General features: G+C 35.2%; 1 protein-coding gene across 3 annotated transcripts; it reads right to left on the bottom strand.

Moving 5' to 3' along the window:
- Window positions 1–928: 928 nt before the first annotated feature.
- On the bottom strand, window positions 929–17,156 carry LOC129896395 (B3 domain-containing protein Os02g0598200-like). Of its 3 annotated transcripts, none has more exons than XM_055972278.1 (7): window positions 16,966–17,156; window positions 5,724–5,867; window positions 4,156–4,630; window positions 3,805–3,956; window positions 2,170–2,614; window positions 1,524–1,597; window positions 929–1,437 (listed from the first exon to the last, which is right to left on the bottom strand). In XM_055972278.1, the coding sequence occupies exons 2-7, from the start codon at window positions 5,829–5,831 to the stop codon at window positions 1,195–1,197; spliced, it is 1,497 nt and encodes a 498-aa protein (XP_055828253.1). In that variant the 5' UTR covers window positions 5,832–5,867; window positions 16,966–17,156; the 3' UTR covers window positions 929–1,194. The 3 variants fall into 3 exon arrangements, with proteins under 3 accessions (XP_055828253.1, XP_055828251.1, XP_055828252.1); XM_055972276.1 differs by lacking the exon at window positions 16,966–17,156 and adding an exon at window positions 12,927–15,953; XM_055972277.1 differs by lacking the exon at window positions 16,966–17,156 and adding an exon at window positions 12,856–15,951.
- Window positions 17,157–17,608: the final 452 nt, after the last annotated feature.

Raw genomic sequence — 17,608 nt, 5'->3', positions numbered from 1 at the left:
ATCAGGAATATACTGACCCTCTCTCGCGCCTCCCTCCTATCTTGCTAGCCTCTCTCCCTATATAAAGTGTATTTGGTATCAAAAGTATATATATATATATATATATATATATATATATATATATATATATATATATATATATATATATATAGAGAGAGAGAGAGAGAGAGAGAGAGAGAGAGAGATGTATCTGACTTGAAAATCTTGTATGAAATTATTAATTAGTGAGACAATATGTAATTATTTCAAACTATTGGGAGAATTAATAAATATGGTAGGAATGTTTGTGTAATTAGGTAGTTTAATTATTGAAATTTTATTGCAATTTGTGTTTTCATAACCTGCATGATTTATAAATGATTTTGGAATTAAAATGTGTTGTCGAAAGCTTTCAAATTGTGAAATTCTAAAAAGAAAAAAAATTGTATTTGTTTTTAAGTTGAAAATGACAGTCAAAAATTAGAGTTATGTATGAACATAATTTAATTGAGTCAATATCAGTAGGATTACGATAATCTCTATGCGGCACACTCAAAAAAATTATGAATTTTCATAAAATTGAGTCCACGGCTAGCGCCATAAATATTAGTCACTTGAACACTGGTAAAGTGTGTGTATTAACATTCTTATACATAGATGTGTTAAGTGATATTTGTGAATGAAGAAGGAGAATATACTTCATATACGGTTGATGCAGGGTTAACAATAGTTGCATCAACTCTTGGAGTTTCACCTATAACTACATTTGTAGAATCCTACAGAGGTGGCCGGACATGAACAATAGTTGCAATTCATGCTTCCTTGAAATTGGACCTCAGAAAACAAAGTTAAACAAATATGTAACTAGACACAAAAAGATTTAGTATCAAACTATTGCAGACGTCTATGATTGAGTTGTGAAAACTTTTGAATAGGTTTCCATGATCGTGAACCAAACTTAATTGAGATTGCAAATTTCAAGTTTGTCTATGATGAAATGACAATTTGTGAAAAGTATTAGCATAATAGTTGCACAAAAAGTGCAGCTTCAAAACGATAGTACAAAATATATGACCCAACAAGGCAACAATTAAATGATTTTCAAAAATCATTAATGATAAACTAGCATAGCTCCTTTTTCTTCATTCCCCTTGTAACTGTTTAAGGTTATCGACTCCAAGTAGTTCTTTTGGCATCTTAATTACTTCTGGACTTTCAGATTTTACGTACATCAAATAGACGTTTCTGCGGATCTACAAGTTGAAAAAGACAACCATCTTCAGCATTCAGGCCACAAGCTGCAGAAACTTGTTTCCATCCACATGTCAAAGCATCAACACCTGATCTGCTATGATAAAAGGTAGGCCAGATTCTTTTATCTGGTCCTCTAAGATAAATAATCCACTTTCCCAGCTTGTTCCTTTTCAGTAAATTTTTCCTCCAGGATTCTGGTAATTCCTGCATAGGCATAAAGGAGGTCTAGATTTAATGAGAGAAAAAAGGAATACACAAACTGGGAAACAGAGAGAATCTCAGCCAATTACCAAACAATCTCGACCACTGACATCCACCAAACAAGAAAAGTTGACTGCATTAAGGAACAGTGCATCTCCTGAGTCTGCAGGCTCACAAAAATAACAACAATAATAAATAAAAAAAACAGTAAGATCTCAAAGGCGCTCAGAGCACAGTACCAACTAGCATATTTCTATGAGTTGATTCTAATCTCATGCAAAGCCTCGGTGATATTTTATTTTTCTTAACTTTAAATTATGTAGATTTTTGTTTTAAGTTGGCTATTTGGAGACTTATAATATTTTTTGTTGCTAGCTCCACCCTCTTTTAGAAAACAAACACTTCTTCACTCCCGTTATTTTTATTTTTTTCCGACCTGCTTTTTCCTTTAGTCGAGGGTCTATAGAAACAATCTCTCTAACTTTCAAGGTAGGGTTAAGGTATTTGTACACACTACCCACCCAACACCCCACTTGTGGGGTTACAATAGGTATGTTGTTGATCGGAGACTGCATTTTAACCAGCTCAAGACTGATGTCAAGCTCAACATAGACTCAGCAAAACCAAGCCATCACCGCCTCAACTACATAGCCCTTATATGTATATTCAAGACAACCCAAAACAACACAACAAAAACAAAAGAATCCTAACAATTTGTCGTGAACGAAACCTTACCAAACTGAGATGCTTCTTTGGATTTCTCATCTTTTGGAGCCAACATTGGATCCTCTGCTAGATTACTAACCATATCAGTTCCAGTCATGAACTTTGGCAACGGTGCATCAGAGTCAATTTCAACATCTAAATGTGCACCAGATGTTATTTGAAGCAGGGGGGTAGTTGCTTCCTGATAAGTCTTGCAGAAGTTGATCTTTTCACAACCACTTGTCCCAAATATTTGAACAATGAAGTATTGATCATCAAGAACATAGTGGAAAACCAAGAAGTCGACCACTTTCAGATCATGTTCAGATGAAAATTTAGACCATCCCTGCCGGATAGCAAGTGAACCATTATGGCTACACACTGTTGCCCTCCATTGCCGTCCACACGAGTCCTCCAAATACGTCTCCAGATCAGTCAGGTGTGGAACTGATCCATCAAACTTTGGAGGAAAAACCTGAAAAGAAATTAATGAAATTAGAACCAAGAAATACCACATATTGATACATAACTCAAATACTAAGCTAAAGCAACAAGCTTATGACCATATCCTTGGAAGTCTTTTGGGTTCTGGATGGTACAATTGTTTATAATACAAATTCCATAAACAATTTTTTCTTTCTAAATTCTACGAGCATGAAAAATTTCATCTTTATGTGAACCTCTTTGAAAACTGGAAAGTGGCCTTTTAAAACAGGATTAGTGATCATAAGGCCTAAAGGGATCATAAAAGTAAATGAAATTAAAGATAGCATGATTGTTTGGGACAAGAACAGAAAGATGGCACTTGCCAAATGTTACTTCGTTAAGAGTAGTGTACTTATTTATTTCAGAAGTTGTAATTCATGTGCCCCCACACAACATTCGTACATCAGGTTTCCTAGGATACCATATAGACCTTATTTGAGGTATATACACATGTAATAGCCCCTTCCCGGCTTGCCTCGCTCTCAGGTTGACCTTTCTACTTGACTAAGTAGTATTCCACTCGTGCAGTGGGTGTATGGGCTAGCCCATGGTGCGGTCAGCTATGTACAAGGTTAACGGGTGACCCCCTAACCCGAATGTAGGTCCACCTCTATTAAAAAATATATTCCTGCACACTTGGCCATATAAAAGTGCTATTGACTCTAGGAACTCTCATCTCGTTAACTTGAAGAAAATCCTTCTTCTTTTAAACATGACGATGTATTTCTATTTCCTCAGAGTTGGTTATCCTAGCTGAGCCTGTAATTTTCTGAGTTCACTGGTTTTATGGAGCTAAAAAGGCAAGTAAGGATAAGTTTTAATATCATAATTGTCTTTTGTACATGGGGTTGCTTTAAATACAGTGTTTGAAAGGTTTTCTATGGGAAAAAAAGAGAATGATTTCTCTAAGCTTAGGTGTTGTAGCCAAGTTTCTTCATTGGAAAAGACTTGAGACTTTGGATTGAGTTTATCAGATGTCGTCAGATTCTGGTGGAAAATGGTAGAAGTAGGATCCTGAACCTAGTGCGTATGCTCAAAAGTTCACATTAACAAGTAGCCTAATAACTACAATAATAACTAATTACGCATATGGTTATCAAAAACCAACTATACATGTAAAACAAGTACTTTAAACTAAGTAGAGAAAACAAGCGTACACAAAGAATCACAGTACTTTACCAGAACTTCTGAGAAACCTTCTTCAATCATTACTTTAAAGAAAGAATGAACCCTCTTTCCATTAATCAACAAGCAGTTCTTCTTGCACTCATCATAGCATGCTTTCATCTTCTCCCTATACAGAGTTTTCTTCCCCCGGCAACTTCGAAATCCTATAAAGTATATAAAAATATCAGTCAGAAATTTAAGTTGACATCTAGATACCATAGTTGACATGTCCTGCTTCGAAGGCACAAAGTCAAGCCATCATTGCCTCAACTACGTAGCTTTAATATTTATATTCAAGACAAGACAACACAACACAACAAAAACAAAAGAATCCTAACTAGTTGCTGTGAACAGAAAGCTTACCAAACTGAGATGCTTCTTTGGATTTCTCATCTTTTGGACCCAGCAGTGGATCCTCTGCTAGTTTACTAACCATATCAGTTCCAGCCATGAACTTTGGCAACGGTGCTTCTGAGTCGATCTCAACATCTAAATGTGCACCAGATGTTATTTGAAGCAGGGGGGTGGTTGCATCCTGATAAGTCCTTGCCTTTTGTTTTCCTTTGCCAATGTCAGTGCAGAAGTTGATCTTTTCACAACCGCTTGTTCTAAATATTTGAACAATGAAGTGCTGATCATCCAGAATGTAGTGGAAAACCAAGAAGTCGCGCACTTTCACTTCATGTTCAGATGAAAATTTTGCCCATCCCTGTCTGATAGCAAGTGAACCATTACGGTTACACACTGTTGCCTTCCATCGCTGTCCACATGAGTCCTCCAAATAAGTCTCCCGGTCAGTCAGGTGTTGAACTGATCGAGCAAACTTTGGAGGAAAACACTGAAAAAAAAATAATGACATTAAAACTAAGAAATACCACATATTGATACAAAACTCAAATGCTAAGCTAAAGCAACAAGTTTACGATCATATCCTTGGAACTTTTGGGTTCTGGATGGTACTAGTGTTTATAATAAATTTCCATAAATAGTTTTTTCTTTTTAAATTTCACGAGCATGAAGCATTTCATCTTTGTGTGAACCTCTTTGAAAATTGGAAAGTGGCCTTTCAAAATTGGATTAGTGATCATGAGGCTTGTAGGGATCATAAGTTTAAAAGAAATTAAAGATAGTGTGATTATTTGGGACATGAAGAACAAGATGACACTTGCCAAACATTTACTTCGTTAAGAGTTGTGTATTTATTTGTTTATTTCAGAAGTTGTAGTTCGTGATCCCCCAGACAACATTTGTACATCAGGGTTCCCAGGATACCATATAGACCTTATTTAAGGTATATACACATGTAATTAAGAATTTTTCCAAGGTTAACGGGTGACTCCCTAACCTCAATGTAGGTTCACCTCAATTAAACATATATTCCTGCACACTTGGCCATTTAAAAGTGCTATTGACTCCAGGAACTCTCTTCTCATTAAATTGAAGAAAATCCTTCTTCTTTCAAGTATGTTGATGTATTTCTATTTCCTCAGAGTTGGTTATCCCAACTGAGAAGAAATCTGTAATTTTCTGAATTCACTGGTTTTACGGAGCTAAAAAGCAAGGATGAGTTTTAATACCATAATTGTCTTCTATGCATGGCGTTGCTTTGAATCCGGTGTTTGAAAGGTTTTCTATGGGAGAAAAGGATTGTTTTCTCTAAGCTTAGGTGTTGTAGCCTAGTTTCTTCATTGGAAAGACTTAAAACTTTGGATTGAGTTCCTCAGATGTCTTCAGATTCTGGTGGAAAATGGTAGAAGTAGGATCTTGACCCTAGTGGGTATGCTCAAAAGTTCACATTAACAATTTGACAATTAACTACAATAATAACTAATTACGCATATGGTTATCAAAACCAACTATATACTTAAAACGAGCACTTTAAAATAAGTAGAGAAAACAAGAGGCACACAAAGAAAAGAATCACACTTTACCAGAACTTCTAAGAAACCTTCTTCAATTATTACTTTAAAAAAAGAAAGAACCCTCTTTCCATTAATCAACAAGCAGTCCTTCTTGCACTCATCATAGCATGCTTCCATCTTCTCCCTATACAGAGTTTGCTTCCTCCGGCAATCCTACAAAGTATATGAAAATATCAGTCAAAAATTTAAGTTAAGAAGAATAATACTAATAAAAACAACTAATGAAATGGTGGACCAAAGCATATTAAGATGTCAAAAATAAACGATGTAACAATATCAAGGCAACTTATTAAAATCAACTTGATTGTCCATCTCCCTTTTGCAAATATTTCTACTACTTTTGTATTTTCAAGAATAAACCCATGTCGTCTAGTGTCATAGGCCCAAACTGAACCTTATACTATACACACAACATTAAACAACAAATAGAACTTTAAATACAGAAGCAGCTAACAAAGGGGAAAACAATCAAAATTCTACACAATAATAGCTTGAATCATTATATGTAGTATAAACTTATATAAATATCAAAAAAGATAAAAATAAATAAGTACTTGAAGGAAACAATCAACCGAGCACACACCATTCTACCAAGATCCATTCTATTTGTTTCACTAGTCGATAACGTAATCACATTCTATCAAACACAAACTACATTATAGAGTCACAATCTAAAATAGCATCTTGAGAACATAACACCTTGAACCGCACAAAGTATCATAGAAAGATACATGTCCTTCCCCTTGGACCCAATTTTTAATGCGGGGGAAAATATTATGAACAAAAGCGGCACAAATCGAAGAGTTTAATAAATATCAAATAAGATTTTATTTTTCCACAACTCATATGGAATAACAATAGATGTCTTAAAAGGAATTATATTTGCTTGTGTCATTGATTCTAAATGGAATAACTATTTCACATGATTTTCTATTTCTTATTAGCTAGACAATATTAAGAAGTAGACATTAATTATTTATGGCACAAAAGTAAGCCTTGTCAGAAAAATTACTTAAATTCAAGATTAACAATAAAAATTAATGACAAATATAGAAATTTTTAATAAGAATAGAGACATATAACACCAATGATTTTATATATCATGCAAGTACACTTGTTGTTGTTAACAGAGGAGAACAAAGGCTCATTGAAGAAGAAAAAGTGAAAGAGAGATATTTTATTGATCTTCAGAGACTGAATATATACATCGCATGTTAACTAAAGATGCACCAAAGTACTCTAAACAAATGCTAACTGAAATTACTGCTTGCTAAAAATAAGGAACTAATCTTAAAAATAGCTAATAGACTTTTAAACAAACTAGAAAAGGGAAACAACTAAAATATAGTAATTTATTCAGCCAACTATTATTTTCTGACTTGAATTTAGGTGCAGTAATCCAACTTCCAACAAACACTGCACTAATTGAGGCACAACAACACTCCTCCTGCTTCAAGAATTACAGACTCCGAGTTTCCTTCTGAGAAACTCAAATCCTTTAACATGAAACGACTTCATAAACAGATCAGCAACTTGATCTTCTGACCTACAATACACTAGTTTCACCTCTCCTGCTTCTTGCACTTCCCTAAGAAAGTATAATTTGATATTTAAATGCTTGGTTCTTGCGTGAAAAACAAGATTATGCGAAATGGCTATGGCTGCTTGATTATCGACAAACACTTCTGTGCTTTCTTGTTGTTCTAAATCAAGATCTATCAGGATCTTCCTTAGCCAAAGAGCTTGTTTACTGCTGTTGTTGCAGCTATAAATCCAACTTCTGCCGTTGACTATGCCAAGACATCTTGCTTCTTTGAGTACCATGAAAAACACCTTGTGTGGGGTCCAGTCCCTACTACAAAGTCATAACAACTTGTCTTTTATGAGTCAGAAATGGCTGCAAATATTTTCAAATTGCAAATTGCAATTCTGTCAACAAAGTGTAGCTGCCCATTTTTGTTTTGTCAACAAAGTGGGCGAGGTTGCTGAGAAGATTTCCTAGAAAAGGAGCTCTTCAGCTCCTCATTTAACATCAAATTCAAAGACAAAGAGAAAAATATTTGAGCTGTGAGATTTCTATAGACTATATATGAGAAAAATAGTCTGTGAAGAAAAATAGAGTGTGAGCGATATTTTTAGTAAGGTGGGAGATCAAAAGAGTGTTATTGCTTTTGAGTGTGTGGTGGTCATTTTTGAGTATTGTACTTGGTACTACCCTATGTAAAATTCCTTACTATGGTGATACCAGTTGTTCTTCTTGGCCCGTGATTTTTTCCTTATTTAAAAGGGTTTCCACGTAAAATCTTGTTGTCATTATTTTTTTATTTTATTTCATTATTTGGATCATATATATTTTTGTGATAGTCCGCATTTTTTCCAACAAACTTGTATCAGAATAATATTTTATCTGACTATGCTCTGTGGTTGTAGCACAATCTGAACTTCCACATCATAAAATATTTACTTTGATTTGTATAGTTATATTTTTTAGGGAAAAATGATGGAAGCCAATACTAGTAGAATTGTTACTTTGAATGGTGTTAATTATGTCATTTGGAAGGGGAAAATAAAAAACTTGCTTTATGTCAAAATTTTTATCAATCAGTCTTTACCACTGTAAAGCCTGATAATAAAACAGATGAAGAGTGGAATTTGTTGCATAGACAGGTATGTGGATTTATTAGGCAATGGATTGACGATAATGTGTTGAACCATATTTTCAGGGAGACACATGCTCGTACCCTATGAGAGCATCTTGAAAGCTTGTATGCTCAGATGACTGGAACAACAAAATATTCTTAATAAAGTAAATGTTAAACTTAAAATATCATGATGGTTCTCCGATGACATATCACCTGAATAATTTTTAGGGAATTATGAATCAGTTATCTGCTATGGGCATTAAATTTGACGAAGAAATTGAAGGTTTGCTTCTACTTGGTTCCCTACCAAACTATTGGGAAATATTTAGAACGTCATTGTCAAATTCTGCTCCGGATGGTGTGATCTCTATGGATTCCGCCAAGAGTAGTGTCTTGAACAAAAATATGAGAAAAAAATCTCAAGGTTCTTCTTCTTCATCGAATGTCCTGGTAACTGGCTCCAAGGGGAGAAATAAAAATCGTGGTTCTCAAAATAGAGAACATAGCAGCAGCAAATCCAAAGGCATACTTAGGGATATTGAGTGCTATCATTGTGGCACGAAAGGGCACACAAAGAAGTTCTGCCAAAAATTGAAGAGGGAGAACAAAAATAAAGAGGAAAATAAAGAAGATGGCAATGAAAATTGCCTAGCCAGAGTCTCCACCAAAGATCTTGTTATAGTCCTTGATGTAGATCTGATAAATATTGCTTGTGATGAGTCAAGCTGGGTTGTGGACACTGGTGCCGCATCTCATGTGACATTAAGGAAGGAATTTTTCTCTTCCTATTCTCTTGGTGACTTTGGAACCTTGAGTATGGGTAATGAGACTGTATCCAGGGTGGTTGGTGTTAGTACAATCTGTTTGGAAACTAGTATTGAAACTAAACTAGTTCTAAACAATGTAAAACATGCACCTGATGTTCGTTTGCACCTAATTTCTCTTGGTGTTCTCGATGATGAAGGATATGTTAGTACCAATAGTGGAGGAAAATGAAAACTTATTAAGGGTTCTTTGATCATGGCTCATGGTAACAAACGTTGTGGTCTATACTGGACTATGGCTTAGACTTGTTCCAATATGGTGAATGCCATTGAGAAAGGCTGAGCCACATCAATGAGAAAGGGCTTAATGTTCTAGCCAAGAAAAAATTATTTTCAGATTTTCAAAGTGCTAAATTAGAAAAGTATAAGCACTGCTTGGCTGAAAAATAAAATAGAGTTTCCTTTAAGTCTAACCCTTCTTCAAGAAAGATAGAGTTGCTTGAGTTGGTACACTCTGATTTATGCGGTCCAATGAAGACAAGGACTCTGGGTGGTGCACTCTACTTTTTCACTTTCATTGATGACTTCTCAAGAAAGCTTTGGGTCTATGTCTTGAAGACTAAAGACCAAGTGTTAGATGTCTTTAAGCAGTTTCAGGTTTCAGTTGAAAGAGAAACTGGAAGGAAATTGAAATGTATTCGTACTGGTAATGGTAGTGAATATTTTGTCCATTTGACGAATACTGCAAGCATCAAGGTATTAGATACCAGAAGACTCCTCCTAAGACTCCTCAGCTTAATGGGTTGGCTGAGAGGATGAACAAGATCTTGATGGATAGAGTTAGATGTTTGCTTTCTGAAGCAAAGTTGACGAACTCCTTTTTGGGGTGAAGCCTTATTGACCGCTACACATGTTATTAACTTATCTCCTGCTATTTCTTTGCAAAGTGATGTTCCAAATAGAGTTTGGTATGGAAAAGATATTTTCTATGACCATTTGAAAGTATTTGGTTGTAAAGCCTTTGTACATGTGCCGAAAGATGAGAGGTCAAAGTTAGATGCCAAGACAAGGCAGTGCATCTTTGTTGGATATGGCCTTGATAAATTTGGTTATAGGCTATATGATCCAATTGAGAAGAAGCTTATGAGAAGATGCGATGTCGTCTTCTTGTAAAATCAAACCATTGAAGATATTGGCAAAGCAGAGAAGCTTAAATCTTCAAGTTCTAATGGCGTAGTCCATCTTGATCAAGTTCCTCATACAAGTGTGCATGAGTTGATAGGCATGATGATCATGGTGATGCCTAGAATCATATCCTAGATCAACATGTTGATATTGATAATAACAATGATATAGTTATTGATGATGCTCCTGCTCATGAAGTTGTGGAAGAAGCAAATATTCCTCTTAGGAGGTCCATAAGACAACGAAATCCCTCATCTTGTTATTCACCTAATGATTGTGTGCTACTCTGATGGGGCTGAACCTGGGTGTTATTAAGAGGCCATGAAAGAAGAGCATAAGGATAAATGGATTGAAGCCATGCAAGATGAGATGAAATCTTTGCATGAGAACTACACTTATGAGTTGGTGAAATTGCCTAAGGGCATGAGAACTTTGAAGAACAAGTGTGTATTCAAAGTTAAAGTTGAAGAACACAGCTTGAAACCCAGGTACAAAGCTAGATTGGTTGTTAAATGATTTCGTCAAATGAAGGGTATTGAATTTGACAAAACATTTTCTCCTATCGTGAAAATGTCCTCCATTCGTACAGTTCTTGGTTTGGCTAAGATTGAGCAGATGAATGTGAAGACGAATTTTCTTTACGGTGACTTAGAAGAGGAGATTTATATGAAACAACCAGAGAGCTTCAAAGTAAATGATAAAGAAAATTTTGTGTGAAAACTCAAAAAGAGTCTCTACGGGCTAAAGCAAGCTCCTAGACAGTGGTATAAGAAGTTTGAATCTGTTATGGGGGAGCAAGACTACAAGAAGACTTTTTCAGATCATTATGTATTTGTATAAAAAAATTCTGACAATGACTTTATCATCCTCTTTCTATATGTGGGTGATATGTTGATTGTGGACAGGAATACTTCCAAGATTGACGAGCTGAAGAAAGAGTTGTATAAGTCTTTTTCTATGAACGACTTGGTTTATGCCAAGCAAATTTTCAGCATGAGAATTACTCATCTCAGGGATGAAAGAAAGATTTATCTGTCACAAGAGAAGTACATTGAACGTGTACTGGAACGCTTCAACATGAAGAATACTAAGCCTATTAGCACACCTCATTCTAGTCATATGAAGTTGAGTAAAAAAATGCATCCTACAACTAAGGAGGAAAAAAAGAGCATGGCCAAAGTTCCATATTCCTCCGTTATCAGAAGTTTAATATATGAAATGGTATGTACTAGACCTGATATTGCTCACGTGGTTAGTGTTGTCAGTAGGTTTCTCGACAATCCAAGAAAACAACATTGGAAAGGTGTAAAGTGGATACTCAAGTATCTAATAGGAAGCTCAAATAAATGTTTGTGTTTTGGAGGATCAAATCCAATCTTGAAGGGCTATACAGATGCTGATATGAAAGGTGACCTTGATAACAGAAAATCCACTACTGGATATATGGCAGTCAAAGTTGCAGAAGTGTGTTGCACTGTCAACTGAAGTTGAGTATATTGCAGCTAATGAAGTTGGCAAGGATATGATATGGCTAAAACAATTTCTACAAGAGCTCGGCTTGCATCAGAATGAGTATGTCGTCTATTGTGACAGCCAAAGTGCAATAAACTTAAGCAAGAACTCTATGTACCATGCAAGGATAAAACACATAGACGTGAGATATCACTGGATTCGAGAAAAGATAAAAAACGAATTTATGCAGGTTAAAAAGATTTCTACAAATAAGAATCCTGCAGATATGTTGACCAAAGTGGTTACAAGGGACAAGTTCGAATTGTGCAAAGAACTTGTTGGAATGAGCTCTATCCAAGAATATGAAGATACCTCATTCTAGTGAATGGGACTGGAGGGGGAAATTTTATGGGGTCTAGTCCCCATTAAAAAGTCATAAAAGGTTGCCTTTTTATGAGTCAAAAATGGCTACAAATGTTTTCAAATTGCAAATTGCAATTCTGTCAACAAAGTGCAGCTGCCCATTTTTGTTTTGTCAACAAAGTGGGTGAGGTTGCTGAGAAGAGTTCTTATAAAATGAGCTCTTCAGTTCCTCATTTTACATCAAATTCACAGACAGAGAGAAAAATATTTGAGCTGTGAGGTTTTCATAGACTATATATGAGAAAAATAGTCTGTGAAAAAAATAGAGTGTAAGCTATATGTTTAGTAAAGTGGGACACCAAAAGAGTATTATTCCTTTTGATTGTATGATAGTTCTTTTTTAGTATTGTACTTGGTACTACCCTGTATAAATTCGTTACTATAGTGATATCAGTTGCTCCTCTTGGCCCGTGGTTTTATCCCTTATTTAAAAGGGTTTTCACATAAAATTCTTGGTGTCGTTATTTTCCCATTTTCTTTCATTATTTGGACCATATATATTTTGATGTTAGTTCGCATTTTTCCCAACACCCTGCACCAAGGCTAAAACAATAACTTGAAGTGTTTTTCATGTCATCACCCGACCCTTCCCAATTACTGTCAGAATAACCTTGTAACTTGAAATTCTGACTTTTACCGAACTTAACACCATAGTCCAAAGTTCTTTTGACATACCTGATCACTCTTTTGGCAGCTTTCATGTGCATTTCACTCGTACAATTTAGAAATCTGGACAAGACACTTACTGCTTGCAAAATGTCGGATCTTGTAGCAGTGAGATACATGAGACACCCAATCATACTTCTATAAGTCGCCTCAACAACCTTGGAGCCTGTTTTTAACCATAAAGGGCTTTCTTTAATAGATAGACTTTATTTTCTTGTCCTTTACAGAAAAGACTTGAGGTTACTCCACGTAAATTTGCTCCTGCAAATAACCATTTAAAAAAGCTGACTTGACATCTAACTGAAAGATTTTCCAACCTTTTTCAGAAGCAGCCCCTAGCAATAGTCTTATAGTGTCAAGTCGAGCAACTGGAGCAAATGTTTCTGAATAATCAACTCCAAAAATTTGTGAATAACCTTTTACAACCAGTAGTGCCTTGAATTTGATAACAAAACCATCAATGTCAAATTTGTGCGGTAAATCCACTTAACACCAATGATCTTTCTATCTTGAGGCAAATCCACAAGCTGCCACGTCTTGTTCTTCTCGATCATTTCAAGCTCCTCTTCCATTGCAGCTTGCCACTTGGGATCTAAAATAGCTTCTTCAAATCCAGAAGGTTCTAAAATGGCCACATTGCATCTCTAATATATGTCAGAGAGAAATCTTGTTCCTCTCACAGGTTGATCATCAATGTTCTCATCAAGATCTGGTAGATTGCTTGTAGTTTATTTCTGGTTAACATCCTTCCAGTCCCATTCCTCGTTCTCCTTAAAACATACATCTCTACTTACCATAATTTTTTCCAGCATGAGGCTGAAAAATTCGATAAGCTTTAGAGATTGTACTGTAACCAATATAGACTCTAGGTTCAACTCTCTTGTCTAACTTGTCCCTCTTAACCTGTAGAATATGAGAGAAACACAAAAAACTGAAGATTTTCAATTGTTTTAAGGACGGCTTATACCCGTTCCATGCCTCAAAAGGTGTCTTTCCTTCCACTGCTTTGGTAGGCAGCCTGTTTAGCAAAACAAACAACAGTGTTAGCTGCTTCTGCCCATAACTTCTTTGGTAGGCCCTTATCATACAACAAGCACCTCGATATCTCCATTATCGTCCTATTCTTCCTTTCGCTGACACCATTCTGTTGCGGAGTATATGGGGCAGTGAGTTGATGCTCAATCCCTACATTTTCACAAACTTTTAAAATCGATCAAATGTGTACTTAGTACCATTATCTGATCTAAGCATTTCATCCTGCAACCACTTTGATTTTCTACCAAAGATTTGAACTTCCAGAACACTTCAAGTACTTCACATTTGAACCTGAGAAAATAAATCCAACACATTCTTGTCATATCATCAATGAATGCTATAAAATATTTACTTCCACTAAGAGAAGCTGTCTTATGTGGTCTGCATAAATCAGTATGAACCAATTGAAGCTTCTCCGATGCTCTCTAGGTTGCCTTGGCAAAAGGCATCCTGCTTTGCTTTCCTAATTGACATGTGTTGCAGCTTGCGTGTTCGTCCTCCATAAATGGTAGTACTTGAACCATATTGTTCTTCAGCGTATAAAAGAGTACCCTGTGATGGAAATGTCCAAGTTTCTTGTGCCATACATTTGTTGTCACCTCTTGGCTTAGATAGGCAACACACTTTCCCTCCATTGGATCAAAGGAAAAACTTTTTCCTCTCATTCTAACTTGACAGATTTCTCCCTTTGGATCAAATATGACACACTTCTTGTCCCCAAAATTAAACTTGAAACCATTCTCCAAAAGCTGCTCCACGCGCAACAAATTTCTACCAAGTTTAGGAAAAAAAGTACATCTGAAATTAACTTTGTACCCGAGTAGCTTTCAATAGCAACTGTGCCTTTTCCTTTTGCAGGGAGATAATAACCATTACCGATTTTGACTTTAGAGACTGTAGATCTGTCTAACTCTCTAAAAATGTCCTCATCATGAGTCATGTGATTCGTACAACCATTGTCAGTTAACCAACTTTCACTTGAACTTTTACTTGCAAAACAAGTAGCCACAAACAATTCCTCTTCTTCTTGTTGGTCTGCAAATTGTGCTTCATTTAATTGTTATGGTCCTTTCTCCTTGCAAATAATCTCAGTGTGGCCGAGTTTATGATACTTTCTGCATTTTATATCAGGTTTTCTCCAACATTTGAAATGAGGATGATTTCTTTTCCTAAAATGCTGACAAGGTGGAAATTTTTTGCCTTTATTGTCGCTACTGGAAATGCTATTAGTTGCAACACCTTCTGTTGACGTAGCATAACCCTTCTTGAACTTTTGCTTCTTTCCTTTGCCTCCAAAATTGAATTGTTGCCTTGTTTGCGACGCTCCTTCAACAGCTACCTCATGCCTCATCATTCTTCTTTGTTCCTATGCTTGCAAGGAGTTCAAAAGTTCTGCCAAAGTAATATTTGACAGATCTTTCATATTTTCTAGTGAAGCAATTGTTTCTTCAAACTTTTCAGCTAAAGTAACAAGGATTTTCTGCACAATTCTTGTATCAGAAAGTTCTCCGCCAAGCAACTTTATCTTATTGGCCAAACTGATAAGTTTATCTGAGTATTCTTTAATTGTCTCAGATTCCTTCAGTTTTTGCATTTCAAATTTTCTCACCAGGTTTAAGACCTCCATGCCCCTAATTCTTTCGTCTCCATGATATTCTTTTTTCAAAAAGTCTCATATTGCCTTAGCCGAGCTGAGAGTCATGATTCTAGAAAAATATTAGGAGATACTGCAGCATAGAGACAAGCCTTCAACTTTGACTTCCTGGCCTTCTTCTCTTTGTGAGTTTTTATCTGAGCCATCATAGGATTGTCCGGTAAAGGAGGAACTTCATAGTCCTCCTCTACTGCCTCCTAGAGATCACATGCATCCATTTAGGCTTCCATCCTAACAGCCCAAACCTGATAGTTTTTTCCATCAAAAAATGTTAGAGAAATTGATGATAAACTACTTTCACCTTCCATAATTCTGCGATCTGATTTTATGGAATGGTCTAGTTTAGTGTTTGGGTTTCACTCAATTAATATAACTCACAAAATCTCACAAGTCCCTTAAGAACTAAAGGGCTCACCAATGTTGTTGTTAACAGAGGAGAACAAAGGCTCATTAAAGAAGAAAAAGTGAAAGAGAGAGATTTTATTGATCTTCAGAATATATACATCGCACGTTAACTAAAGATGGAGCAAAGTACTCCCAAACAAATGCTAACTGAAACTATTATTTGCTGAAAATAAGGAACTAATCTTAAAAATAGCTAATAGACTTTTAAACAAACTAGAAAAAAAAAACAACTAAAATATAGCAATTCATTCAGCCAACTTTTATTTTCTGCCTTGAATTTAGATGCAGTAATCCAACTTCCAACAAACACTGCAATAATTGAGGCACACCAACAACACTGACTAATAGAAAAATAATGGCACATCAACAAATGCACTTATTAAATGCAATCTGATTTTTCTATAACATATATAGAAAATAAATTTAGGAACTCACCACAACTTTTTATACACACATGTATGTATATTTATGTTATGTATGCACTCATGGACACATAAAACTATTTATAATTAATAACATTTTAAGAAAATACTCTAATATCATGTGGTTTAACTCTCAATATAATTCCTGTATTATTCGTTTGTAAACTGCTTCTAATGCAATCACTATGACTTGTGCCAAAAATAAATAAATCTCCCATCATTTTGAAAAAGAAAAATTAGTGTAGTTCTCCTTTCTTTAGTTATTTAAAAATCACATGCTATCACACATGAGCTACATTAAAAATCAAAGCAGATACAATAAATGTTGTTGATCGAATCGATGTGTTGATGCAACCATGATCCTTCCATTTTTCATCACTCAAATCATTATGTTTTCTACATAACCCTTCTTCTTTTTTTTGCAAATCCTGGCTATTAACAGTTTAGAGCAACTTAAAATCATAGAAAAGATACAGAGATAGAAGTCCAAATTAATACCATTTGAAAACGCCTAAACAACGAGCAAAACACACAGATTTCTAGTCTGATACACACATGACGAGGATCGAAATTGAAAAAATAAAGGAGAAGAAAAATTAGTACCGTCTGAAAATAGAGGAAAGAGTAGAGTGAGAACAAGCAAAACTCTCAGTTTTCCACTTTGGTTAAATAGCAAAGCTTTCTCCGTTACACTATCCAACAAAACATACTTTTTGCTCTTTTTATTTGTCTATATATAGGCATTTATGGTGAGTCAATATCAGTAGGATTATAGTAATCTCTACATAAGATACATGTGCACCAATTTCATTAGCAAGTGTTGCATAAGAAATGTGAAATTTGAAAACATTGGAAACAACAGAGTGAGAGAAATCAAAAGAGTTGTGTATGAACATGACAAAATTGAGTCAATATTAGTAGGATTACGATACTCTATGTGGCACATTCTATACACGTGCACAACTTTTTCTAGTGGTGTTTGCACATAAAACACGTGAAATTTGGAAAAGAAATTTAAAAAACTATTAATTATTTTTAGGTTAAAAATGATATTAAAAAATCAGAGTTGGGTATGAACATAATATAAAATTGAGTCAATATTAGTATGATCGTGATTCTCTCTATGTCGCATATCCAATACAAGTGCACAACTTTAATTTTATTAATGGCGGTAGGACATAAAAATTATGAAATTTGAAAAAGATAAAAAATTGTATTTGTTTTAAAATTGAAAATGATATTCAAA

The sequence above is a fragment of the Solanum dulcamara genome, chromosome 7 (assembly GCF_947179165.1).
Source record: "Solanum dulcamara chromosome 7, daSolDulc1.2, whole genome shotgun sequence".
Lineage (NCBI taxonomy): Eukaryota > Viridiplantae > Streptophyta > Magnoliopsida > Solanales > Solanaceae > Solanum > Solanum dulcamara.
This window is presented reverse-complemented; position numbering and strand designations above follow the sequence as displayed.

Bases quoted from the DNA above. Each gene is read 5' to 3' on its own strand.
- LOC129896395 (XM_055972276.1), bottom strand. From the start codon at position 12,980: ATGATTGGGTGTCTCATGTATCTCACTGCTACAAGATCCGACATTTTG. The intron at 5,868-12,926 runs GTAAGTGTCTTG...TATACTTTGTAG, and splicing joins GATCCGACATTTTGCAAGCA to GATTGCCGGAGGAAGCAAAC. The intron at 1,598-2,169 runs GTAAGGTTTCGT...GTGAGCCTGCAG, and splicing joins CAAAGAAGCATCTCAGTTTG to ACTCAGGAGATGCACTGTTC.